At 38.2% G+C, this 27,821-nt stretch overlaps 2 protein-coding genes across 2 annotated transcripts; both read left to right on the top strand.

Moving 5' to 3' along the window:
• Positions 1-482: 482 nt before the first annotated feature.
• Positions 483-9,428, top strand: gucy1a1 (guanylate cyclase 1 soluble subunit alpha 1). Its single transcript, XM_071504591.1, has 8 exons — positions 483-988; positions 1,266-1,333; positions 2,132-2,220; positions 2,327-3,042; positions 4,617-5,102; positions 6,530-6,673; positions 7,721-7,875; positions 8,157-9,428. Exons 1-8 carry the CDS (start codon positions 749-751, stop codon positions 8,284-8,286), a joined length of 2,028 nt encoding a protein of 675 aa, XP_071360692.1. The 5' UTR covers positions 483-748; the 3' UTR covers positions 8,287-9,428.
• An 836-nt stretch (positions 9,429-10,264) lies between these two features.
• On the top strand, positions 10,265-25,125 carry gucy1b1 (guanylate cyclase 1 soluble subunit beta 1). Its single transcript, XM_071504592.1, has 13 exons — positions 10,265-10,380; positions 10,679-10,752; positions 12,698-12,798; positions 12,944-13,062; positions 13,816-14,013; positions 15,200-15,430; positions 15,650-15,766; positions 16,451-16,584; positions 18,472-18,669; positions 20,127-20,364; positions 21,097-21,237; positions 23,210-23,364; positions 23,714-25,125. Exons 1-13 carry the CDS (start codon positions 10,378-10,380, stop codon positions 23,850-23,852), a joined length of 1,848 nt encoding a protein of 615 aa, XP_071360693.1. The 5' UTR covers positions 10,265-10,377; the 3' UTR covers positions 23,853-25,125.
• The last annotated feature ends 2,696 nt before the right edge of the window (positions 25,126-27,821 follow it).

Here is a 27,821-nt window from a genome sequence, read left to right as displayed (position 1 = left end):
GGTCACATGTCATGAGGGATGTTGTAAGTAATGTATGTATTAATGTATGTGTGTGTGTGTGTGTGTGTGTGTGTGTGTGTGTGAGTGAGAGAGAGCGAGAGAGAGAGAGAGAGAGAGAGAGAGGCAGAAATAGTGTAGGTTACAGAATATACTTATAATTTATAATTTAATACAGTAGTATTAAATAATAAAATTAAATAATGTCAAATGAAAACATTAAGTGTCAGTATTTTGAAGGAACACAGTGGGAAAACCAATGGAATTGAATTTGAAGGACTGAGAACATATATATATATATATATGAATATAATAGAAACGTTGTTGTTCGTTTATAGGGGACTAGTTTCATGTGGTGGGTCTCAGTCCAAAGGCTGATCTAAATAAAAAAAAAAAAGTCCGTTGCATGTGTGTAGTCGCCTGGAAATAATTTCTCATAGCTGATAGGTTGCTCAGCTACACCAGCCCCACTTGCGCATGGATTGGCCTAGTGCTCTTTTTTCTCCAGTTTCTCATTGGCTTTTGGTAATGATAGTTGCCCATGCATTTTTCAATGAATTTTGTATGTGGTCTCTGGCTTTGGTGCTGATCATTTGAATCAGCGGTTGGCGAGGAGGAGAGGTATATCCTGGATGAGCACACCAGATGATGGAATTTCTCCCAGAGACCGCAGCTGCTCGACCAGGACTGTCTCCCTCCGAAATTAGATAAGAGAGAAGAAGAAGAGCCAGGAGAGATAACAGCGGGCAAGATGTTCTGCGCGAAGCTGAAAGAACTGAAGATATCCGGAGAGTGTCCATTCTCCAGCAGCGCCAAAAATAATGAGCTCGGAGACTTAGAGGAGCGCTCAGCTGACGACGCGGATTTATTGCCTATTTCTAAGGACGTGCATGGAAAAATAGGTGAGGATCTACCTCGACAGAAGACAAGCAGAGCCAAAGTTAACCTGCATACACTTGGGGAGAGCATCCGAAAATTGGCATGTCCTGAGGTGAGTAAGAAAAAAATGCATGTATTAATATTCACTTCACGCAACTAGCATTCTTTAGTTAGATAGATTATATAAAAAAAAACGACATTAATTGGACTCTGCAGTTGGGCTTGTCGCATGTAGGTCTTTACGCATGCACACAATGTCTGTTTACTCACTTGTGGTAAAGATATGGTAATCCTGCTGTCTTTATTTTGCTGGTGCCTCTGTAATTTAAAGCGGCTTTTAAGTCTTACCAGACGATAACCTTTAACTTGGTGAACACTTTGTCACACAGTTTCAAAGACTGCATACTGCCCTCCATCGAATGATGAGACTATCAGATCACACCAGGGACTCTGAGAGGTAACGTGTTTTTTTCAAGACATCAATAACAACCACACTTCTCCTCCTAGACTGCCACAATTACCGCTACAGGCACTGTAAATTGCAGGCCTACACTACCACGACAACACCACAGCATGTATTCTTATGATAACTCTAAGGATGCTTAGATGTTAAAGCCTCATCTGATCCTCAGCTTACCTCATGATTCCTTGCCAATTTCTCCTGCTACTTTTCCCTACTAGACTGATACTAATGATGAGAACAACAATAAGGTGTGATGCAGACTCAGGCTGCTATGGATACCTGGAGATAGAGAGAAAACCCCTACACATCTGCTGAAAAAACATGACTTTAGCTATAGCAAGCAGACAATACTTTTATCAACGTAGTCATGGTCTGATGTAGAGCTAAAACAAAAAAAGTCATCCGCAACGATTTTGATAATAGAATTTTTTAAATCTAATTTTTTAAAGCAAAAATGCCAAATGTTTATTGGTTAAATGTGACAATTTGTTGATTTTTTTTGTCATATGAGACTAAACTGCATATCTTTGGTTTTTCAACTGTTGGTAAGACAAAACAAGACATCTGAAGATATCAGCCTGGGTTGGGACATTCTAACAAACATTTTTCACTTTTTTTTTTAGATTAAACTCTTAATCGAGTAATTGAGAAAACATTTGGCAAATTAACAGATCATGAAAATAATAGGAAGCTGCAGATCTAGTCGTATGTCTTCCAGTAACTGACCAGTAAAAGTATGGTGCAACAAGCACTGGTTTGTGTGTCTGACTTTGATATTTATTGTCTCATCAGTCCAAGAATTTGCTGCACAGACAATCAGAGTTGCAGTGATGAACCAGAGCATTTAGTGGAGATGATTAACTTTTATTCAACCAAAACAGGTAATGTCAAATCTGACACTCACTGTGAAAACATTAATTTTCATTTTAAAATTCTGGGTATTGTGGGCTTCCCATCTTCACCTGTTTCCCTTCATGTATCTGGCAGCGATCTCAATGGAAGCTTTGAAAGTTTCTCTTGGCGAGGAGCTCTTCAACATGTGTTATGAGGAGGATGGACACATTTTGAAGGTGGTGGGGGGAGCTCTCCATGACTTCCTCAACAGTTTCAATGTCTTGTTGAAGCAGAGCAGCACGCTGCCCAACCCGGACAGAGAGGATTATGTAAACGAACCTTCGGTGCTGTGCTTAGACAAGGATCCGGGTCTGCTTACTGTCTATTTCTTCAACCCCCGCCCGACCACTCAGCTCTTTTTCCCTGGAGTCATCAAAGCTGCTGCCCGACTGCTGTATCACACCACTGTGGATGTGTTGATGGACCCCCCCAGTGCTAAAGACAGCATCTTGCAGTCCAGCCCGCAGCCCAGTCTTCTGTACACAGTTGTTGTTAAGGATGCTAAAAATCTGAGCCCCAGCCCGCTGCGGGCTACCTCAGCTGGGACCCTTCCTACCACTCTATTCTCCACCATTTTCCCTTTCCATCTGATCCTGGACCAGGACTTGGTTCTGGTTCAAATAGGACATGGGCTCAGGAAGAGACTGACGAGAAAAGATGGACTGAGGCGGTCTGCTACCTTCCAAGAACACTTCTCTATTGTCTCTCCCCAGATCAAATGTACCTTTCAAGGTATTCTGACCATGCTAAACACACAGTTTATCATTCGGATCAAGCATGGAGTCTCCACCTCAGACAGCACAGGGAAGGTATGTCGTCATGTGTGTGAGATATAAATTGAAAAGTGACGTCAGTGACTAATGAGGCAGAAAAGGTCTTCCAGTCATTGTGTTAATATTAAATCGAGTAAGAGGGGAAAAAAATCAGGCTGTTTATAAGCACTTGGGCTTATTAGTGGTGTACTTGGCCTGAGGTAGAGATCAAGATTATACCCCCAGTGGAGATCAGAAGCAAATGTCAAATCATTTCATCCATCAAAGGCACAGCCATGCTTGTGCTATTTATGTAACGGTGCACAGCAATTGGTCGCCATGACTAGAAAAAAAAGTGTCAGTGTGTGAAAATGACAGTGGTGTAATGACTAATGACATTCAGTCAGGGATGCTTCCAATTACTATCACACTAGTCGTCCAATGGCAGTTTTACCTTTACATTTATAGACCACAGATTCCAGTTAAAACAGGTTAAAAAAAATCAGTAAGTGGGTGAGCAGAAAGCAAGTGTCTCAATCTCGTCTGTCTGGGGTTGATAATGTATTACACCGTCCACTATACACAAACATGACTGAAATGTCAACAGAAGTGGCACCTTCAACATGAATTATGTTACAATCTTCAAACTGCTTCTGTAGCTGTATTTCTCCCTATAGCTACTGTTATTATAACAGTTAAGAAGACGAAGGGTCTGCTGCCATGGTCTCAGCTCTGGAAGGCTTTAATAGGAAAATCAAACAGGCTGATAAAAGTTGAGTTCCAATGTTTGTTTTTGATATTTTGCAAACACGATCAAGTAAATATATTAATTGCCCACAGGGTGGGAACAGTCAGGATATAAAATACTACTACTAATAATAATGGTAAAGGCTTTGTTGCCATTAGAATTTTGACTTGATTGATGATGCTAGATGAAAAGTCAAGGGATCACCAACCATGAGTAACTATACCAAATTTAATGGCAAGCCATCCAACAGTTGCTGAGATGTTTCACTCTGAAGTGCAAATGTTTATCTCATGGTAGCGCTAGATGAAAGGTCAGGGGATCACAAAAGTCACTAGCTAGGATTCATCCTCTGAGAGCAATGAATGTCTGTACCAAATACCATGGCCATCCATCCAATAATTGTTGAGATATTTCAGTCTGGACCAAAGTTGTGGACTTGACCAACAGACCAACTTTCAGCCAACCTGCTGCTGTGACTAATACAAATGTGCTTAAGTTAGATGGGATTTTTTGGATTCTTGAATTTGTGCTCCACCCGAACATAAATAAACCTCTTGGGGTTGTTTACTGTTGTGGCTGACAGACAGCTGCATACAGCTGCTGTTTCATAAATGCCACCCAAATGGCCAGTTTGCTTTTCTTTTTTCTAATGTTTAAATTCCTATATGCCTTGAGGGAATTTTATGTATGTATACACTGCTTAATTTGAAATACACAGATGCTACACAAGGAAAAACATCTTTACATATAAGGTTGTTTTTTCTTGAATTTGTCCTTGAAAAGTATTGTCCTGCTACAGGATGCGGTCATTAAGCCTCATTTAAACTGGCTTTACAAAATTCCAGTCAATGAACTTTTCTCTTCATGTGATTTTCCCTTTCAGCTCATGGACCTTAAAGGTCAGATGATCTACGTTTCAGAGTCCAATGCCATCTTGTTCCTGGGCTCACCATGTGTGGACAAGCTGGAGGAGCTCACAGGCCGCGGCCTCTACTTGTCAGACATCCCTATCCATAACGCACTGCGTGACGTAGTTCTGGTCGGCGAACAGGCCAAAGCCCAGGATGGTTTGAAGAAGCGTCTGGGGAAGGCCAAGGCAGCCTTGGAGCATGCTCACCAAGCACTGGAGGAGGAGAAGAAGAAGACAGTGGACCTCCTCTTCTCCATTTTCCCTGGCACTGTGGCACAGCAGCTGTGGCAGGGACAAACGGTCCAGGCCAAGAAGTTTGACAGGGTTACAATGCTCTTCTCTGACATTGTGGGCTTCACGGCTGTTTGCTCCCTCTGTACCCCAATGCAAGTGATCACCATGCTCAATGAGTTGTACACCAGGTTTGACCACCAATGTGGAGAGCTTGATGTTTATAAGGTAGGTTAAAGGAACACACTGAAAGGGCACACCACTCAGAAGTCAGTGAAGCTGATGTTAAAACTTAAACATATGCTTAAATTTCTGTTATACCTGTAGCAACTGTTGAGTTGAGAAATAAAATAAAAATATTAGAGAGCTGACATTAGTTAGCTGGGCTCTTAATATCTTAAATCTTGGCATCATGTCCCACTATTTTTTATGGCAATGTGTGAAAGATAAGTCTGACTTAACATCCCAGCATTTTTTAAAAACAGTTTAAGAGGAAATTAAGGAAATTCTTTGCCATTTTCCACATATAAATTGGATCTTTCATCCTTGTAAATCACATCTTCTGCTTAAAAAATGTTTAGTTTTGACAAACATATAGAGTCTGTTGTTCTTAAGATCTTTAAAAGCACTGTAGCCAGTCGCCACTCGTATTTAAAATCAAAGTGTTTAAACTCCTCTTCATGTCATTAAACCCCCTAAATCCCCAGAAATCTTAAAGAGGCCATGACCTCAGTATCCTCCATGGCTCTGTCTGTAGCTCGCTGAAAACAAAATCTGCCATCGAATGAGTAATTTTTTAGGCTAACTGTAGCTGCTGACACCACTGGATAAAATAAAAATCTATTAAAAACTTTAAAAAATATATATAAAAATAGAGAAGATATTTTTTTAATAATTAAAATAGAAATATTTAAAAGTATAAAACTACTGTGGATGACAGACGAAAGATTCACTTTTCTTTCTTTTGACAAAAAATAAATAATAAAGGATGTCAAATGATGCCTTCACAGATTTGAAATTTTTAACGTTAAACAATTTTGTTTGATAAATTCCAAAGGACCGAAAGGACCGACTGTAACTCAACCAACTACCGTAGTGTCTGCCAGAGGCTGTTAATCTGCAGGGAGGTTGGATAATGTAATCAAAGTGTCATGGAAGCATAACAGACAGAGCAGCATGTTTGACAAATATCTTGTAAAACGCTAGGAAGTCAGAGGTTCCTTCAGGACCCTGTTTCCACTCCACATGTATGAGTCTAAAAATAGTTTCACTTTGTCTCTGCCACATAGCTGCTGAGTGCTCTGCCGTCCAGATTTACATGTACAAAGGCGAAGAATAAGAAGACAAAACGCTTCTGGACTTTTTAATATGGCCAGGGATCAAGTACTATTACAATTTAAGTTTTATTACTCCTTGTTTCTTGTCCTGTACTGCAAGATGAAGAGCAAGTCAGATTCATAATCAAAGAGATTTTGATTAATATCCACTTGACATTTGTCATTCTCCTCAAGGTTCATTGTCTTCATAGCACGGCACATATTTAATTCTGTTAAGGGAGCCCTTGGCTTTGGGTGGAAGGGGGCACAAACACGTTCTTTTTTTCTATCTCATTTGCCAGGTTAGAACTCATTGTAATGACCCTCCACTGTGTTCAGGTGGAGACCATTGGTGATGCGTATTGTGTAGCTGGCGGCTTACACAAGGAGAGTGAGACTCATGCTGTTCAGATTGCACTCATGGCCTTAAAGATGATGGAGCTCTCAGATGAAGTCATGACACCAACTGGAGACCCAATACAGGTGAGGGTCAAGTACTGCATACTGTAATACTCCTCATTCAGTGTAATTATATAACTTCAACAACCCAAGAGAGTTTTCATATGAAGGCATTTTAGTTAAAAAGAAAGGTTCTCCATTTGAAAGAAATGAAGCGTTCTCTAAAAGAATGAATACAAGTTTATTTAAGGCACCCTCAGACCTTTGCCTATAAATTTCAATATAGTGATTGAGTCACATTTTTCAACTGCTGAAATGATCTTCTTCACCTATAGAGACCATCTAAAAACTAATCAGCCAAGAAACTGAAAATCTATGCGATGCTTCAGGATGTTAACTATACAAAGCCTTTTCACATACTCTCTGACTTCTCTGCCCTGTCAGAGGCTCCCACTGATGACATAAATATTTACAAGCATTTCCTTCCTTGTAAAACGTTTCCTAAGTTGAAATTTGAAAGTGTTTTAAATCATGCATTGTGTACCGTACAACCATGTTTACGTGCTACTAGTCCTCTTCACTGCTTTTGTTGGTACATTCCTATGTTTGTTCACACATTACCACCAGCAACTGTCGATGAGCATAGCAGAATGAAAACCAAGGCAGGAATGTGTTTTGCACTGCCGACAACCTTGAGTATGTTAATGTGTGTCCCCATACACACGAACGATACAAACAAAACGGGGACCTACTCATATAAGCCTTACTTCATACCACTACTAGTGGTCAAAAGCTCCACCTCTAAACAGGAGTAAACTATGTATTTGTTGGGGACTGTTTTCAAGTGCAAATTTGATGTGCTGCAGGACAGTATTTATATGTTTATTTTGCCTAATGAATCAATTTATTGTTGAATTTTGAATTGTGTGAGATTTGTTGACTATAAGAAAAATATGGACTATCACCAGAGTTATCCTTTAAAAGTATCATTTTATTATGTGGACAGCAGCATTACTCAGGAGCTACACTGATACCAATACTACCTCTACGCTAATACACTGTAAGAGGTTCAGTTCTGTTCATGAATAAAAGACAAGCAGAAGCCTGATTTGTGTTGAATGTTTTTCCCAGATGCGTATCGGCCTCCACACTGGTTCAGTTCTGGCTGGTGTAGTTGGGGTGAAGATGCCACGCTACTGCCTTTTTGGGAACAATGTCACATTGGCCAACAAGTTTGAATCCTGCAGCCAACCTAGAAAAATCAATATCAGCCCTACAACCCACAGGTGACGTTACTCTGCAAATGCAAGTTATAAGTAATTGTTGCAGTTTCATAATTATTATCATCGTGAGAATTATACCTTAATAACTCTTTACAACTCTCATAAACCATATAATGTGGCTCAAAAACAGTAAAAGTGAATGTTGCAGCGGAAGAAGAAAACAAAACAAAACTAAGTGCTCTAGTTAGGAAACTCAGGAAACTTAGATCACTGTGTTTCCTCTGTGTCAAATAATTTGCCACATTGTTTTTAGATTCATGTTTTATTTGTGCTCTTTGTCCCAGATTGCTGAAGGATCGCCCAGAGTTTGTCTTTGTTCCCAGGAGCAGACAGGAGCTTCCGGCCAACTTCCCAGAAGACATCCCTGGTGTTTGTTACTTTTTGGAGGCCTCCTTCAAAACTTACTCAAACTGACTCTGAATGAAGTCAAGCTGCTGCACAGTCCAGAAACATTAGATATAAAGAAATATACATGTATTTAGTGAATACAGTGCAAACACCTTGTATATTTTAGTTTGGGTTGTTTAGCTAATGATGATATTGTCTATCAGTCAAATTCTCGCAGCTTACAGAGATGTCAGTTTGCTGTCAAACTTGAGTCTTGTCGATATACAATTGTCTGTTTTTACAGTTGTAGTGAAAAGAAACACTCACTCCCTTAATTTTTCCTCCAGAATGAGTCATCTCTCCAAATTGTTTTTGAGTTCCCGCCACACACTGTCAATGATAGACTTTGAGACACTTTTTTTTAAAGTATATAAATTATGAAGTATCAAATATATGAAACTTACACAAAAAATAAACAATATTTAAAACAAGTTAGCTGTCTTTGAATGGCAGATTTGAGGGGCTTATATCATTTTGCATAATTTAGATATGATACAGAAATACATTCTGGATGTTGATTCTCAATGTGATGTTGTTAAACAGAGTGATTGCTTTTGTCAAGGTTATTGTCTGTAAATATCTGAATGGTCCATTTATATCCGTCCTGCTACCTGCTAAAGGACCTTGGCCTGTTGGGATGTCAGAAGAAATCAAGATTAAAACTGAACTGGCTTTGTCTGTTTCAGTGGAAATGGAAAAGCTGAAGGAAATACTGAAATATTAAACTAAGTGATACACGGTAGATTCAGGTGCCTTATGGGAGCTATACAGGCAAGACCACAAATGTGAGACGATGAGTGTCAAACATTTTTTTTTTAATCTTCACCTTTTCTTTAGATATAGCTTAATATGAATTTACATGTCTGTAATTTCTTCCAGAGGTATGTAGTTCTAACTCAGTATATATTTGTAATAATATGTAACTTAAACCTCCATTTATTAGATATAAAGCATTCCAAGATCCAATTTTATTAATATAAGTAACATATTTTTTTTTCACTGTACACATGTTTATAATGTATTTATTACATGAGTTTCATAGCACTCCTTTCCCATACAGAGGGCATACGACACAAGAATACAATGAATGTTCTACTATCACTCATAAAGATGTGCTTTAATCATTATTGTAATCAAAGTGCAATAAATATTGACATTAACAGACTTAAGTGACTGCCTTTACAGTAGAAAATATTCTACAGTACAAAAGATTTACAATGTTGAATTAGGCCATGGACACAAACCATTATGTGATGATAATATATGCAGTGGTGGTAATTACATGTCACATACTTATTTACAATTTTAATTTACTTGCATTTTACAGAACAAAATATTGTTATTTGTAATCTATTACATACAATCATGTGACAGGAGTTACTGGTTACTTTCAACAGAAGATTTTTTATTTAGAAAAGAAAACAGTTTAAAAAATGTATTCTGATGTATTTTTAGTGATTAAATGACCCATAAAGCATATAAAGTTGTTAAAATAGGCTCCTTTTTGACCTGCCACAACACTAAATCACTATTTTTTTTAACACTGTGCAGTTAATACCCTACTTTTGTACATCTACATAATTTTTTAAATGCTGGACTCTTGTAAAAAAAAAGAATATGTACACATATGTACACACACACGCACATATATATTTGTATATGTGCTGCTGCTGTAACTTAAATAAGTAACAAGATATGACAAGATATGATAGCGTATAAGATATATTTTTTGAAAGAATAGCCTGTTTTCTGCTTATTTGGTGTCACAGCACGCAGAGGAGTTGTAAAGTTCACAGAATAAAAACATGCTGTTAAATACCAGTGACTGTGTATCTGCCTGCGGAGATTTCAGCTTCCCCAGCATCAGCTGGACATCGGCATGGGCAGCTTTGTTCTCATTGGTCAGGAATGTCTTACGTAAAGCCGTCCTTGATTTGCTATTGGCCAGACTCACTGTCAGTCACTCACTACTGGGGGAAAAAGGGGGTGGGGGGGCTGGGGGACGGGGGGGGGGGGGTGGACGCGGACACACTCAGCATCTGTACCAAACGATGAAGGTTGTGTCAGACTGAACGGTTTTTGCTGAAAAATAAGGAAAAAACAAGAGCAGCTGCCATCATGGTATGTAATTACCGAGCTTGTATTATGGTTTAGTGCTGGTAAAATAGGCTGTTTGTGGCGCGACGCGATGCATTTGACATTTCCTGCTACTAGACCACTATGTAGCCGTTACACAATAATATCTATATAGTGTACTGTGCAATAACAGGTGAGCTAAATCTGCATGCGGATTTATTTTAAGCATATGATACATTTGATATGACTTGTAAAAGCCAGCATTCGTGTATGTTCCAGGAAAATTTGCCGGTGTGCATGAAATAATGATTGACGCTGCTCGTGTTTTCCATTAATTTCACAGTATGGTTTTGTGAATCACGCCTTGGAGCTCCTCGTTTTAAGGAACTATGGCCCGGAAGTGTGGGAAGACATCAAGTGAGTTTGTGGATCGTGTGTTTACTATTCGGCCCTGTTGGTTGGTATCATAGGTTACACAGTGGCCAACCAGACCACAACAAGGATACAGGACGGGCCTACTGTACAGCTAGCTCCCTTTCAGCTCACACATTGCCAGCGCGTTGCCAGCCGAGATGTAGACACTTGTGCTTTCGCTGTAATGATTAACCTTTCATTCTCTGAGGGCTCTCACTGAAGCTCAGACAAAGTTGGTGAAAAGTTGGACAAAAATGTCACGTTTAAAATTCTGTCCCACAGCAGCTTCTCTTTTAGTCAGCCACGACAATGATTGTAGCCTGGAAAAGATGCACTGGTGAAATAAGTACTTGTATATTATATATATTATCTAAGTACTATATTCAAAGTAAAAACAGGGAGGTATGGTCATCAAAATGTGCTTAAAAATGTAAGTATTGGTGCAGAAGATGGGCTCTCTTTTTTTCTCTTACTAATGCATCAATGTATAACATTTTAATGTTGTAGCTGGTTGAGGTGGAACAAATTTCTTTGGTTTTATATATTGTTGGGTAGTTTCTTGTACTACAATATATATTAAATGGGTATATGATTTTTTTTTTTTTTTTTTTTTGATTGCATAGCAACTAGTGTCCGCTTGTGTTGTTTGACTGCTGTCAGATAAATGTAGTGGATTGAAAAAGTACAATACTTCCTTGCAAAATGTATTGGAGCAGAAGTATAAAATAGTATAAAATAAAAGTACTCAAAGTACCTCAAAGAGTACTTGAATGAATGCATTAAGTTCTGTCCTACCACTGTAAAGCTGAATGTTAGTTGCACCCTGCAAGCCAATGCAGTGTTGTCGCTGTGAAAAGCATCTTTGGTGATTTAATATTATCATATGTAAACTAAAGGATATTGTGTTTTCCGTCATGGATTGACAAAATTATTCTATTTCCCGAGTTATTATTATTATCTAAAAATGCAGGGTCACAAAGCTGAAAGTAGGAGTCTTTTTCTTAACTATTTGTGTATGTATCATATATATCATTTCGAAGGAGAACGTGGCACAGTCCAACAAATTGTAAAAAATATCCCCTCATGGAGCAGATCCCCCAACAGATTTTGGTTACAGTTACAACTTATAAGGATGAATGTAATTCCATTCCCCAGTGTAATGTTAACATGCCATTTTTTCAGGATTTTAAAATGTTTGGCTCAGTCTAAGTTTATTTTTCATCTGTAGTCTTAACTGCCCTCGACCTGACCCTGCCTAAAAAAAGAAAGAAGGAAAAAAACAGCAGCAGCTGCCTTGTGTAAATGTTTTCAAAGAGGTCTTTCTCCAGCCACCACAAAAAAACTATACTGTTGTGCAGCATCTCCAAATGTAACTCATTGTTATTTAATGCACAATTTATCATGTTGGGTCTGTTTGCAGTCTTGATGAGCTGAGTGATTTAGAAATGAATTCCTATTTTCTTTCCAAAACCTTTCAAGGCTTGGTATGTTTTCCCAGCTGTTACAGGTTCTGATGAAATGGCGCTCGCCGGTCAGGCCTGTAAATCATTTCTGTTTTCTCAGTTAAACAGTAGTAATCAGACTCTCATTAAGATTTCTGACTTTTTTTAAAATTGGATTGTCAAATGTATAAATAGAAAATTGCTCTCTGTGCAGTAGATCCAAATCTGATTATCTGAATTTGTTTCACAGTATAGTTTTGGAAGCGCATAACCTACTTCAAAACATATGGAAACCTTTTAAAATGAAGACATCTCACATTGACTGGCCACAAATAAACTGACTTGTTCCTGTAAACAGATGTCCCTCTGTGAATTAAGCAACAATAGAAAAGCAATTCCAAAAAGGCAGAGCCAATGGTTGCCTGAACAAGTTGCCTGTAATGACTGTTTACTTCTGCTGTAACGTTTGCTGTGGCTCATGAGTAACAGCTTCACTTTGTTTTCAGGAGGGAGGCTCAGCTTGATATTGAGGGTCAGTTCCTTGTTAGAATCATATATGACGATGCCAAAACATATGATCTAGTTGCGGCTGCAAGTAAAGTTCTCAGTAAGTGACAGCATTAAATTTTTTTTTTGAATTATTGTAAATGAAAACATTATATGTGGTATATATATTACAAATGGAGTTTCATGGCACATTTGCAACCTGTATCACAAGCTGAGTTATTAATAAGCTCTGTTCTGTATTTCAGAGATCAATGCCGGAGATATCTTGCAGATGTTTGGGAAGATGTTTTTTGAATTTTGCCAGGAGTCAGGATATGACACCATCTTGCGAGTGTTAGGATCAAATGTTCGTGAATTCCTGCAGGTATGCTCTCTCTTCTTTGCCTGTACGACAGGTGGATGGTAACGCTAACTATAATCATTTGTAAAATTGCAGTGTTTATGAGGACTCCACTGATTTATCATTGCATTCCTATAACATTGTAGGACTAACAATACGCAGTGTAAAAAAAAATAAATAAAGAAAGAAAAGATCAGAATTGATGCAAAGACATCATCCTTTTGATTTCATGCATTTTTCCTCCTTGTTAAAACCTGGCGCCTAAATTGCCCATAATGCAAGTGAACCGATGACAGTTTGTCTGGAGGTCTGGGTGTGTTATGCTAAGGTAGCCATGAGGGGTTTCTCTCAAGCAGAGATGAGGGGTGGGCTACAGAGATCTAGTAAACTCACTTCTTTTTCATTCCGTGCCCCTGGATTCTTTTCATTTGAAATGCAATGAGCTTTAACTGTGTAGGAGGGTCAAAGTAAAGATGTTATTGTGTTGAATTATGGGAAATCTATGGGACAGTGTTTTTGGAGCTTGACCCATATGAGGAACTAAAAGTCAGGGTATCTCATCCTTTACTATTTCCATTTTAAACATTCATTTTTTGATCTACTTCTCACAAGCCCCTCATTGTTATGGAGGTGCAATACTAAACAATGGGAGTGCCTCTTTAAAGCTTAATGTATTTTGTACTGCATCATCCCCTAACTAATTATACCTCAGCCAGGTTTTAATTAAATGTGCTGTTCTTGAATGTTGCATATTTTGTCTTGAATCTAAATTTTCAGAATTTAGATGCTCTACATGACCACCTGGGTACTATTTATCCCGGGATGAGGGCTCCCTCATTTCGCTGCACCGATGCCGAGAAGGGAAACAATCTGATTCTTCACTACTACTCAGAGCGAGAAGGCCTGCAAGACATTGTGATCGGCATCATTAAAACTGTCGCTCAGCAAATCCACGGAACAGAGATAGAGATGAAGGTCTGCTTTGCTGTTTTTGTTCCCTTTTTGTGCAGTGAACTCACAGCTCTAATGGCTCTCTCTGCTCCCAGTGATGAATGAAGATGACTTCCAAGTTTTTTCTCTCTAATTTATGGTACAACATTCAATGAAGCCTTTTAGTCCCTGTTGTGCTTTGTGTCAGGATGTGTAAGTGTGCGTCTCAGAATATAATTAGAAAGGTTATGAAGTAGAGATTAAACAACAGAAAGTTACAAAATATCCGAAATGGAAACAGTGCTTCGCCGTGACAACTGCAGTTCAGCAGTGACTTTTTGGCTAATGTCTGTGAGTCAGAGGATATTTTTAGATCTAAGTTATAGAGTCTCTAGCTTGGAGATGTCGGGAGTCTTTTGTTGAGTTTTTTCTTCCATGGTTTTATTTTAACTTTTGTCTAGCTGTTGCTGAATTTGAATTGGCCAATCAACTGCATATTTTAGCGATAATTAATCCTGAGGAGAGCACCTTGATTTTTTTTTTTTTTTTTTCCATGGCTCATTTACTCAAGCACACTAATTTGATTTTGTCAAGCTAGTAGGAAGGATTGTAACAGCGAGATGTCATAAACTGTCCTATTGTAATTTTATTTGTATGTTAATGTTCAGCCCACAAATCACAGTCTGTAATCTACTCCAGTAGACTGCAGGATGATGTTCTCCTCAGACATCTACTGTACTTTGGCTGGAGTTTTCTGTTTCATAAGCGAGTGACATTTTCTCCCAAACCTAATCATATTGTACAGACAGGATAATATTTTTCAGCAATTGTGTGTGTAATGAAAGAACAGAAAATGGCAGACGCTCCAAATGTGACACCCAATTTCTGGAAATATTAGCCACTGTTGCTGTGGCAACAGGGTGCACAGACAGCAGCTTGACGTCAGCATGCCTTATGCCCATAAACCCACAGAATAATGTCATTTTATACCCTCTTAATTTTAGAATAGCAGACTTGAGATTAATAATAATATTACTGGGATAATATTATTGACACGAACATTGCAAAGATGAAATATTCAATTAAAAATGTCTTATTGCCACAACCATGTGCCACAAGACAGACAAGTTTATTAATTTTACCTTAATTATTGTAATAATGTATTGTAACAATAACAACATTATCTAATCAATTATTTAATTATTTAATTTATTTATTTTGTCTTATGCAGATGATCCAACCCAAAAGCGAGGAGTGCGACCACATCAAGTTCCTCATCGAGGAGAAGGATTCCGAGGAGGAAGCGTTCTATGAGGATCTGGATGGCTTCGAGGAGAACGGAACGCAGGAGACTAGAATCAGTCCGTACACTTTTTGCAAGGCCTTCCCGTTCCACCTCATGTTTGACAAGGACCTGATGCTCACACAGTGTGGGAACGCTATTTATCGAGTCCTGCCACAGGTGCACGTTCACATCCAATTAAACCTAAAGTGTGCTTCACGTGCAGCAAATCTTAGTTCACAAAGCCAGCTTTTGATTATATTTTTGTCAGTCTTCTATTTGTCCTAAACTGAGTAGTTCCCCAGAATGCTGCAGTATCTAATTGCACAGATAACAAATATTGCAATAGTTTTTAATATCTTTTGACTGAAATGTGTATATTTTTATTTCATCCCCCAGCTCCAGCCTGGTACCTGTATCCTCCCTTCAGTTTTTTCTTTAGTCCGTCCTCACATCGACTTCAGTTTTCATGGCATCCTTTCCCACATCAACACTGTCTTCGTTCTGCGAAGTAAGGTACATATGGCATGCGATGCAGTTTTTAATCACTATTTTAGTTATATTTGAATACTTATCCAGGAGGCAAAAAAGCACTAAAACAGACCCAAGTCTGAATGATCAAAACATGGTTTGATTGTACATGACAGGATGTGTTTATAGTCCTATATATTAATATTGATGAGCTTACTGATATTTTTAGAAGCTGCATAATATTTTGACTCTGTGGGTTTCATCGGCACTGTTGTGAGGATGAAATTGTTAGCATGCAGAGATTATTGAGCATGTGAACAATTAATCAAAAAATTTTATATGTAGAATTTTATATTTATGTTTATGCATGAAAGAAGGAGTGCAAGGGTCTATATGTCAAATGGAGAAACCGTAAAGGACAGTTAAAAGGTGAAGCAAATTTTGTCAGTCTTGAGAAGATAGATCTCTATTAAATGGAAATTCAGGTGGGAAAAATACAGTAAGAATAGAAAACAGTTGAATTTGTGTACTTGCTACATAAGCCACAATACAAGAAACACAGAGTTGCACATAAAATCTAAATGCTCTTCAGTGGTAAATGATGCACTTTAAGCAAAAAAACATACAGATTTAAAAATAAAGAGTTAGTTGAACTGGTGCCCAGTTTTGAGTCAGATTTAGAGAAGAACATGTAATGAAATATTCATAAGTGTGATGTAATCATGACAGGAGGGCCTGCTGAATGTGGAGACTGTAGAGAACGAGGATGAGCTGACGGGGGTGGAGATCAGCTGTCTGAGATTGAAAGGACAGATGATTTACTTGCCAGAGGCGGAGAACATCCTTTTCCTTTGCTCACCCAGGTAAACCCATAGTGCGGTCTATCCTGACAGAAGCACACGCTGAATATATAAACCAAAACACTGATTCTTTTTTACCTACGGAATGGGAAATTCATGGCAAAGATACAAATCCTGAAATGCAAAGTCTTAATTTACTTGGGTGAATTCCATTGTACTTCTGATTATACAGAAATAAAACTCTGATCATACATATATACAGTCCACTATATACATAAGCTACAATTTGAAGTAAAATTTAGATGCTGTTAAACACTTGCTCAAATGCCTCAACAGAGTTTGTTATTGTTCATTTTTCTATTACTATGCTGGAAGGTTATCACCAATGTATTTATGCTTATCTCAGTACTTTTCGTTCCCTACTCTATGATGTCCAGCCCAAAAGTTGTTCCTGCTGAAGACCTAAATCTTAATATATACTTTCATTTTAAAAAGGCTCACTAGTTAGCCAAAATATCCAGACACTGTAGTCTTATTATGGGGAGACCGCATACACAGTGAGTCGCAGAGCGGTGCGAGCTCCAAGGCAAGTCTCCCAAAATGACCATGTGATTGATATGTCATCATAGATAGCGCATATACAAAACATTCCTGTCATTCTTTTCTTCAAAAACACTATTTACAAAATATTATTGCCCTAGAGTTACACAAAAATTGACAATAAAAATATTTTGTGACCATAAATACAGAGTATGACATTACATGTCACAACATGTGGGCAAAAAGGTTAAATATCCATTTATTAGTACAAGAACAATAAAAATTCTGTATTCTTTCAATCTGATTGGTCAGACTACCATTTCCAAAACACAGGGTCAAATCATCTCCATCACATAGAGAATGGTGTACTGGAGAGGAGTCGTGCAATGTGTTTTAACTTTGAGGCGAATGTTACACGGTGTTACCCGGCAGCAGGGAAGAATGTGTGTCTGATTGTAAACAAACTACAATTAACTTCACACTATTGAAGGAACATATCACAGATCAAAATAGAACATCTTATATTACTGTTTACAGGATAAATACTAAACTGATATTAATGTGTAAAATTGGTGGAATACCCCATTGATAGTTTTTGGACAGCAAAAGCAGTCACAGTATTCTGTTCATATACAGGAAATGTTTATACAGAAAATGATTATGAATTGTTGGACAAATGTCAACAGAAAACCTTTTCTGCTTTGCTCGTAATTCAAATGTGTTCATAATCTTTGTAAGGGTGTTGTGGTTATTTATGTTCACTTATGCTCAAATATATTTTGCTTTTATAAACATATATATGTGTGCAGAAACAGGGCAAGAGAAAACAACCCCATAAAGGAATAAAGAAACCTGTGAGCTGGTAATTACATCGGTTCTTGTGTTGTAACCTCCATTAGCCTCTGTGGTCCTAATGTAAACAATCAGACATTTCCAGTGACATATCAAACACAGGAGAGCGGGGTTCAAGAGGTCTTGTCCTCACAGATCGAAAACACTTTGCAGAGGACAAGATCAGTGTTTTCACAAAAGGTTGCCGCCTGACAGAAAATAACAGGGGCTGAAACAGAGGATCATGCTCATTCACCTGACCAGAGAGGTCTCTCACAACACAGTGTGTCTGACCTCTGGCCACAAGAGGAACATTTATCTGGAGACAGTCGACTCAGCCATGAAAGGAGGATAGTGATCTCACTGCTGGCAGTTCATACATTATCCTCTGTTAAATTTATGCTCATTCTTTGTTTGAGCCAGAACAAGAAACTAGTCTGCAGTTTTCCTGCTACTACAGACACACAAGAGATTTTCAGCAATTTCTTTGTGAAAATAACTGTAAGACCAACAATAATGAAGAAGTAGTTCACGGTTTTCTCCCTTCTCTGTTTACCTGTTCTCTATCTTGGTGGCTAGTGTCATGAACCTGGATGATCTTACACGAAGGGGGCTATACTTGAGTGACATCCCACTACATGACGCCACGCGTGACCTGGTGCTGCTGGGCGAGCAGTTTCGTGAGGAGTACAAGCTGACCCAAGAGCTGGAAATCTTGACAGATCGTCTGCAGCACACCCTCCGGGCCCTGGAGGATGAGAAGAAAAAGACAGACAGGTTTGACTGTAGAGGTGTTCTTTCTTTTTTAGTTCTTAATTTAGCCCACAGACACACTGTACCTCCAGCTTTTAGTAAATGACAGTAGAGTTATTATAAACACACATCACTGTATCTTATAAATAGCTTAAGAAATGATCCTCAAACCTGCCAGATATTTATTTGACCCAATCTTAGCAATGTAAGAATTGTAAACAAAAATGGCACTCTGCAGAGTGCAGAGCTCAGCCAGGACCAAACTATCCTACACACGCCTGTCAGGTCCAGATTATTGGACATTGGGAACCGTGGTCCTAAGCAATAAGCTTGTCATTCACACCAATCAATTAAGCAGTGTTTACAAACTTTTCCTTCTAGTAAGTTACTGAGAAAATTGTGTATTACAGTCATAATTATGTATAATTATATGACACAACCCTGTAATTATCCAAAGATTATGAGTCAACCTCAATCTCACTATGATATATGTGTAATTACAGCGGTGTTATTCTTGTTTTATCCTCTAAGATTGCTCATGAGTCCTTAAGTATTCCCTTTTATGGATGGACTTTAGACAAGAAACTGAAGAAAGACTAACACGTCTCAGTCCACTGAGGTTATGTTGAGCCTACGTCACAGTAGAACACCTAGGGTCAGAATCTATTGTTATACCCAAGTTGATATTTGCCTAAGCTACTCCTCAGTACCGGTTATGGTGAAGACACTCAGTTAGTTTTGACTCTGGCTTTCAGAAAAGGGCCTGTCATAGTAATTTGGCACAGCAGTGGGTGACAGCTGGAGAGGAGCATGGAGGTGGAGCATGGTCTTTATTAAGACTGCTGTAGCAGCCCTATCTTCTCACAGGAAAAGACTTTCACTCTCCTTTTGGATCCCTATATTATTATTCTCGCCATTCTCTGCTCTCAGAGTGCCTTGGGCTCTGACTATTGATTAGAATTCATGGCTCCTCTCTAAATTTTTCAGAGAGCTGTTGCTGCAGTGTCGCTGCATTCTCAGAGTTTTACAACGCTATGTTTTCTGGTCATGAACGCAACTGTTTTTGCTGGTGTTTACCTCATGAGAGAAAACACTCTTCACGCCCTTGAATGTGAATTGTTATAGATGCTACAAATACATATGTATAGCCTCGTCTACTGGGTAAATACACTCTATACACGAGTATAGATTTATATGTAGTGGCTGTTAGCTGTATGTATCCTCAAATTATGATGCATCATGGAAGGTATTTTGCTTTTAACAGGCAGCCATGATCTAACTAGTTACCATAGAAACACCACCCTCCCATCTGAGAGCAGCTTGCATAGCGAAATGACCAAAAGGTGGTGGGTGAGCAAATAAAATGCTGATCCAAAGAATGGACTTCAGTCTGTGTAATGCCCCAGCCCATTACTCTGCTGCTCGAGTACACCATAACTATGGTTTTTGCTCAAAATGTTCATTTCTTTTCTTCCTTTTAGATTGCTGTACTCCGTTCTGCCGCCGTCTGTTGCCAACGAGCTGCGACACAAACGGCCTGTCCCAGCAAAACGCTACGACAACGTGACCATCCTCTTCAGTGGCATCGTAGGATTTAATGCGTTCTGCAGCAAGCACGCCTCGGCCGAGGGAGCCATCAAGATAGTCAACCTGCTCAATGATGTTTACACACGTTTTGACATCTTGACAGACTCTCGCAAGAACCCTTATGTATACAAGGTTGGAAGCAAGAATTGAACCATGACAGTATATCATGTATATTTGTAAATTTCTCTCAGATAGGACTGGATTTATGCAGCAAAGTGATAATGAAACAAACTTTACAAATGACTACAATTGTATTGTCCAAAATGAACAATTCAATTGCGTTTACCTACCATGTTCTCAGCTGGTTCTCCAGCTTAAATGCACAAGTGAAGCCCCCTGGTGAATAACGTTATGCAATTGTGCATATACACGCCAGTAAGGGTGTATTTATATCAACTTAGTTGAGTTTTTCACCATAAGAAGAGTAGTACCAACTTCTAAACACAGTGTAGTTTTACAGAGGCACTACACCATTTTATAGGCCTCGTGCAGCAGATTTACACTCCAGGCTTTCAGACAAGAATGCACTTTAAGAAGTCAAACAGACCTCGGCAATTCCAGGGGATCGGCTTCAGGCACTGGGTCACCAAAAGAAGTAATATTTACTCTACAAGCTGAATGGCTTGGTGGTCCTGGGGTTTTAGCAGGACTCAAAGAGGCCCTGAATGTCTTAAAGCTGATGTAAGTGTTTAAGTGTTTATCTCAGGGTGTTTCAGTTTATTTCTAGCAGCACGGTGCATTCAAGAACTCCCTTTGCAGCACAGTGGGAACAGATGATTTCACATGAAATGAAAGTAAAGTAAAAATAAAACCGGTAATGATATCATTCATATGAAGAATGACAAAATGTTTTTCTTCATACAGGTGGAAACAGTGGGTGATAAATACATGACAGTGAGTGGCCTGCCAGAGCCGTGCACGCACCACGCCAAGTCAATCTGCCACCTCGCTCTTGATATGATGGAGATTGCTGGACAAGTCAAAGTGGACGATGAACCAGTACAGGTGTGATATGAATCTCTCATAAATGTTGTGCTAAGTCAGGCTGTCAAATACACACTGCCATTTTTAGGTTAAACAGATGGTACACCAGCTAAGCTAGTTTTATATATTTATAGTATATTTTTTATTTATATTTCTCCTATACACATTAAATGTAACAGTGATCCCCTCTTACACTTCACACTTTTTGGAATGAGTGTAGTTGCAAGGAAAACACAGCCATCATGGTGAGAAGTGGAGAAACAGACCTTTCACCCCTTATGAAATTAATTCACTGACTAAGTATGTTTATGTTTTGGTTTTGAAAAAAGGTGCCGACAGTGCTGCAGCACTTGTGGTTTGAATGGGTGGAAGTGGCAGGGAAAGCCTGAGCATCCTGTGCATTACCTCCAGGTGATGCCTATAGTGGAGGTAGCACATTGCTGTCTGTGCCCCACAGTAGACTCAGCAGCCACAAGGACTGTGCATGGGGAAAATGGCAAATTGGGAGAATTTTGAAAAATTTGATAAAAACAGAAACATTTGCAAAAATACATAGGATACATTTAAATAAGAACAATGGTGCTGACAGAAAAGTGAGAATCATCCACTGTGAATGTTTTTTTATGAGTACAAGTTTAAGCATCAATATTTTCTTTATTTTATCAACTCCACATATCATAATTTTGCCCTCAAAAACCTCACAATTAAATGTTTGTATTGTGTGTGTGTGTGTGTGTGTGTGTGTGCGCGCATTGTACATGAATGCTAATTAGCAGTATTTCTTGATTTTTCCGACCCCCATGTGTACTGTAAGTGTCTTTTATATCCTTGTTGGATAGTTTCTCTTTGGGGGTGCTGTTTGGCTGTGTTTGGCACATGTCATGGTTTTCCAACTGCTTTATATCACATTTTTAATTATTTTGCTGTTTTTTTTAAAGCAATGCATCTGTGATTTTGGCAGAGACAATTAGGGTTTGTTGCAGCATTGTAAATGTCTAATATCGCTTTGAAACTCCACGTAGTAAAGTGTTGAGTGTCAGGCCTCTTCAGAAGCTGACAAATTCTGCTTCCACGTAGTATGACCAACTCCTTAGCCTTGGCCCTTTTTGCTGATTGATATCTGTGCATCTGGACATATTTCCACAGTGAAGTAATAAGCAGTGAAAAGTTGGAGAAAAAACAGCAGACTTTTGTTTAACTGACTGTTAGAGATTGTTATTGTATCAATGACTGTTGAGACCTAACTTTGGAAAATCATGTCTGCTTAACAAAAGGCTGTTTATTTTGGGACATGGCATTGGCTGAAGAGGAGTCCGGTTCAGTAGCAGAAACAGACTCAAATCATCTCATGATCCTGGGGCTAAATATAGATACTCATTTGTCCCAGACACTCACCACGTGTTCATGTTCTGAAGAAAATAAGCACTGAAGTGCCTACAAGTTCAAGTGTAAATATTAGTCAGGAGATTGCCTGGGGCTGCTTTTGGAATAGCTAGTTTATTGCAAACCTAAAACCTAAAAAAAAATCTAATTTTGTACATGGAGTGATTTCTGGCAAAGTTAACCTTATATCCACCCACCAAATGTTGCACCTTTTCAGTCGATAGCTTTAAGATTTTCTGCCAACAGACTAAGAGTAGCTTTCAGTTGGATAGCTGCTTGCATGTTTTTTTTTTTTATCTTGCTCTCTGTGGAGCACAAATCATTTACTTTATTCAAATGCTAGGATCGTTTTTCTTTCTTGGTGTAGTTTTGAAATAGATAAATAAGGTTTCATGTGCTTCTTTAAATAATGATTTTACCGCAGATAAGTAATGATAAATATTGTGGATATTTAAAATAATATTTTTAAACTTGATTTTGCCAGTATTTGACAAGAATTAGGGACATCTTTGGCATATTTATGTGCTTTGGTCAAAATATTACCAACATACAGAGCAATGACAATGGATTGTGTGTAGGGTCTCCCTTCTTTATTCTCCTTTCTTTCCAGATTACTATTGGTATCCACACAGGAGAAGTGGTCACTGGGGTGATTGGCCAGAGGATGCCAAGATATTGCCTTTTTGGGAATACGGTCAACCTCACAAGTCGTACAGAAACTACTGGTGAAAAGGGAAAAATAAATGTCTCAGAATATACTTATCGGTAAGTCAAAGTACCTCCTTGTTTAATGCCACTGGCATATTACCACCTTTATTTTATTCATCTGAAGCTATGTTTGGATTTTGACACTGGTTGTAGAGAAATTAGGTGGGTCTGAAGGAGCTTTAGAACTTGGTTAAACAGAATTAAAACAGATTTGTAAAGTGTGTAGGGAAGTGTCAGTATTAGATATGAAGAAGTTGGAATCTATTTCATACAGTGCAAGGTCTACACAAGCGACTATTTGATGTTCTTTGTTGACAGAAAAATCTTACATTAGAACAAGCGAGATAAGAAGCCACCCAGGACCATACAGTGAGTGATTTGCGATGGTGTTGACGTTGTATTCCAGGTGTTTGCAGTCTGCCGAGAACGCTGACCTTCAGTTTCATCTGGAGTATCGGGGCCCCGTCACCATGAAAGGAAAGAAGGAGCCAATGAAGGTGTGGTTTCTCTCCAGGAAGCCTACTGACACAGTCCACCACAGTTAAAACTTAACTATTCAATACTAAAACATAAAGAGTGTCATCTAATGAAAGCTTCAGTTTGGCACCGTCAAAGGAATTTTGAGGCAGAGATGAGATGGATCAGATGTATAAAAAGTGAATTTATTCACAGACCTGCAGATATTTTTAATATAAACCATGGTTTTTTAAAGTGAATATGAACCCATTTAATTTCTCTCCCTCCTTGTTTTCTGCTTAACCATGATCTGTCATGACTTCACTATACTTTTGTAGTGTACACACAATATGATAAGTGATACAGTATATGGTACATTCAAGTTTGATACAGTTTTGGACAAAGTACACTCACATTTTTGTTGTATAAAAGAGTTGATAAGCAAACATTTCCCATCTATCTTAAATGTTTTTAGTTGCTAATTTTGTCATTCTGTATTTTTTCTGAAACCTGCCAAAAATACTGAGAATCTATAGGCTTTACTCTTTCAGCCAAAATTACTTATTTCACTTATAAAATACAGTATTTTTTTAACCACTGTCATTTTCACTTTAAGAGAGATAAAGACAAAGTCTTGATTAAAAGTGAAAGATTTGACTTACAAGTATAAAAAAAATGCGCTATTACTTGCTTTATAATGAAATGGAAAAAAAAAATACTTCAGCTTAGTATCATATTAGTGCCATTACATTTTTGTTCATTGGAAGTGAGATATAGAAGGTTTTAAACTGAATATGTTACACTGGCACTAAGACCATTAAAAGAAATAAGAAATTGTATTGTATACGTATAGATTCATATCACCATGTTAGTTATTTGGCACAAAAGCTACTGTTCTAACTTGATTCATATGTTAAAATTCAAAGATGTATTTTTAATGTATAATTAATGTTTAAAAGTTGCAAATGATCCCATGTCAGGCCATTAGTAAACATGTATCACCATGTATCTATCACTGAATCATAGAATAATCCCGTAAGTAAAAATGCGCACTATACACTACTTTATTTAATATATTTATTGCACCTCTCTACTTATTGCACATTCACATTTTGTGCACTTCTATGAAATAAGAGTACTATTTTCATTTCTACTGTACGTCATTGAGATAGTCTCAAAGATCTACTTATTTATTGTTAACGTCATGTTGCTTTGTATTTATTGTTTTATTTTGTAAGAACTCTTTAGTTTAATGTATTGATCACCTTTAGAAAAGAAGAATATAGTACATTTAATTATGGATGAAACTACTGTATGTGCCTCCATTATATTTATGATTAAAGTAAAACTTTATGTGCTTTATGTGTTTGATTAATTTCACTTGTATATCTACTGTACTTTGTCACCACAATTCATTATTATTGCACCTAACAGGAAGAAATCCTCTCCCACAAATCCAGCTTCTTGTGCAAGACACAGATGCCCCATTTCTAGGGTTTTAAGACATGATTGTTTTATTTTAATGCTTCTGTTGGGAGTTTAACTAATAAAAATAGTCCCGAGAAGTGCTGGATACTTGATATTTTCCTTTGTACAGTACAGACTTTGCCAAACAAACACATTAACAGATGAGCAGAAAAAAGTAATGCATAGTCATAACTTTAACTGAAGGCAGTGTTGTAATTCAGTATAAGCCTGGGATGTCAGTGTTATTAGGTACAGAGCATCGATAATATTAGGCATGTGGATTCTTTTGTAAAGTGCTCTCTCTAGTGGCCAGTTAGAGGATTGCAAAATATTCAAAAGTTTAACATCTCTACTGTGTCACTGCAGTTTTGACACACCTGCTGTCATGATGGTAACTTAAATTGAATTTTTTAAAACTTTTTAAACTTTTTGTGCTTGCCTTTTACTTGTCTGTAGTCCTTGTTATCAAATCAGGATAATCTCCCTTTTGCAGTACTGTATAAAATGGTTGGGCTGGGGCCTTTTCTCCTTGTTTGAACTGGTTTGAACCCTTTTGAAGACATGCAGTGGTTGGAACAGGTCATTCCTTCAATTGTACCATGAACTAGCCATGTAACCAATAAAGGTTTTTTAGCATAGATTCCATGCTGCCTTGATACACATGAATGAGTGCCTGAAGAATAAATCCATAAAGAACTATCTTCAGCAACAAGAAGAACAAGGAGTTTGTAGCAGATGGTCTGGCCCTAACAGAGCCCTGATCTCAACATCATGGAGTCAGTCTGGTTTAACATGACACGTAAGTAAAATTAAGATGAATTTAAAACTTATTAGCTTTAATTTTGAAAGCATCCTGACTTTAATTTTAGTTAATGCCTAATGGTTTTACACAGTATTCTGCATGTTATTGTACATGTTGGTACGCCGAATTCACTTTAAGCAGTTCCTGTTTGTTATGTATCATTGGATGTACAGAAAACTATCAACAGATTACTTTGATAACGAAGAAAACTTAAAAATGATGATTCTCAGGCAAGTTCTGCAGTTTTTTTTTTCTATGATTGCTGGATATTGGTCCCATGGAAATTAGAGATAATGATATCCTCGGAAATGGAGTCATACTGAACCTAAAATATGTGTATGATATCTTTGTGCTCGGATTTGTCTGACGTATCGTCAAATTGCTGCAATCAGGCGCTAAGGCTTTTAAAACTTCTTGTTGTTGCCGATGCAGCAACTGTCGACCATGGTGATCAGCAGCCAAACTACAACTAACTTCCTGTTGTTTTCAGAACACATGCGTGCAGCTGTCCCCTTACCTTGCACAGTGTCTTCCTCTTCCACAGGAACCTCGCTCAGTTTGGACACCGGAGGTTGCCACACATAACTGAACTTGCCATGCATAACTGCCCAATTAAAGAAAAAGAAGCTTACAGCTAATCACCTCAGCTAATTGGATTCACGTGACCAATTTGAGGAGCTAGTTAGTGTGACCAGATGTCCCCCTTTTCTGGGGACAGTTCACATTTTTGGTAGCCTGTCCCTGGCTGAAGTTGTCCCCTGAAATGTCCCAGTTTTTAATTGTGAATTAAAGACATGCCGGAGAGGCAGGTAGCTGAACAGAGAGGCAGCCATCTAATGTCTTGCTTGTTTAGGCTAACATAGAGGGCTGGCTGGTAGCTGTTGCGGCTTCAGAAATTAGGCTAAATAAATTTATCCAATCAGATTTCTCTCTCTCTCTTTTTTTTTTTTTGGTCTCTGGGCGGAGAAAATGTTTGCTGGCTCACTCAATGGTTAGGAAGCTGGTTTGAGAGTTGTTTCATAACCAGTAGTAAAGTAACAAAAACGAACACACCCAAAGCTGCCTAACTGGAAGTTGAAAAAAGTGTTGGGATGAGTGAAGAAGTTGTATCTGCAATGGACTTCGTTTGACAATGTTCACAATCTGAAATACTATTTACAAATAACATTTTAGATTCTTTTGATCGATGGACCCTTACAGACTAAAGGAATATAAATGATGAAGAATAATGAGACAATCGGACTTCACAACCGCTTTAAAGGTAGGGAGTCAACATCTTGCCATCTGGTTTGTTTATGATGCTGGTAAAGAGAAATTTACTTTTGTACTCATGGTTTTTGTAAAATGACCTGAACTGTTGAATTATGGAGAATCTATTCGGTGTGTTGCACATCCTTATATGGTCGCCAGCGATCAGGTGGATTTAAGGACTCTCAGGCCCCTCATTTGCATTTTTCCCCTCCCCATCTGTTTAAGCTTAATGTAGAAAAATAGAAAAAAACTGCAAAATTATTGGCCGGTTGTGAGTTAGGGCTACAATGAGAAGCGCATTTCCTTTTTAGGTAGTAAACAGAAAGTACAGGAGGGTTTCCTTCTATTTCATACAAATCACCCTGTTTTGGTTTTTGTCTAACCTGTAATATTTATTTCTAATCAGGTGTTAAATTGGGCCAGAGCCCTCCGGACCGAGTTATTCAGACCATGGGGGGAAAGTGAGGAATATCCGTGAATCTTATATTGTAGCTAATTTATTTCCATGCTGCCCCTCTCAGGCCAAGCATGCAGGTAT

The sequence above is a fragment of the Trachinotus anak genome, unplaced genomic scaffold (genome assembly GCF_046630095.1).
Source record: "Trachinotus anak isolate AG129_WGS33_773 ecotype Australia unplaced genomic scaffold, CSIRO_AGI_Tana_v1 ptg000019l, whole genome shotgun sequence".
NCBI classification, from domain to species: Eukaryota; Metazoa; Chordata; class Actinopteri; order Carangiformes; family Carangidae; genus Trachinotus; species Trachinotus anak.
Note: the sequence above shows the minus strand (reverse complement) of the source record. Positions and strands in the feature narration are given on the sequence as shown.

Coding starts and splice junctions, on each gene's coding strand:
- gucy1b1 (XM_071504592.1), top strand. Junction 10,753..12,697: donor GAAGTGTGGGAAGACATCAA/GTGAGTTTGTGG, acceptor CTTTGTTTTCAG/GAGGGAGGCTCAGCTTGATA. Junction 23,365..23,713: donor GTCTCAGAATATACTTATCG/GTAAGTCAAAGT, acceptor GTTGTATTCCAG/GTGTTTGCAGTCTGCCGAGA.
- gucy1a1 (XM_071504591.1), top strand. CDS start 749: ATGTTCTGCGCGAAGCTGAAAGAACTGAAGATATCCGGAGAGTGTCCA. Junction 3,043..4,616: donor CCTCAGACAGCACAGGGAAG/GTATGTCGTCAT, acceptor TTTCCCTTTCAG/CTCATGGACCTTAAAGGTCA. Junction 5,103..6,529: donor GAGAGCTTGATGTTTATAAG/GTAGGTTAAAGG, acceptor CACTGTGTTCAG/GTGGAGACCATTGGTGATGC.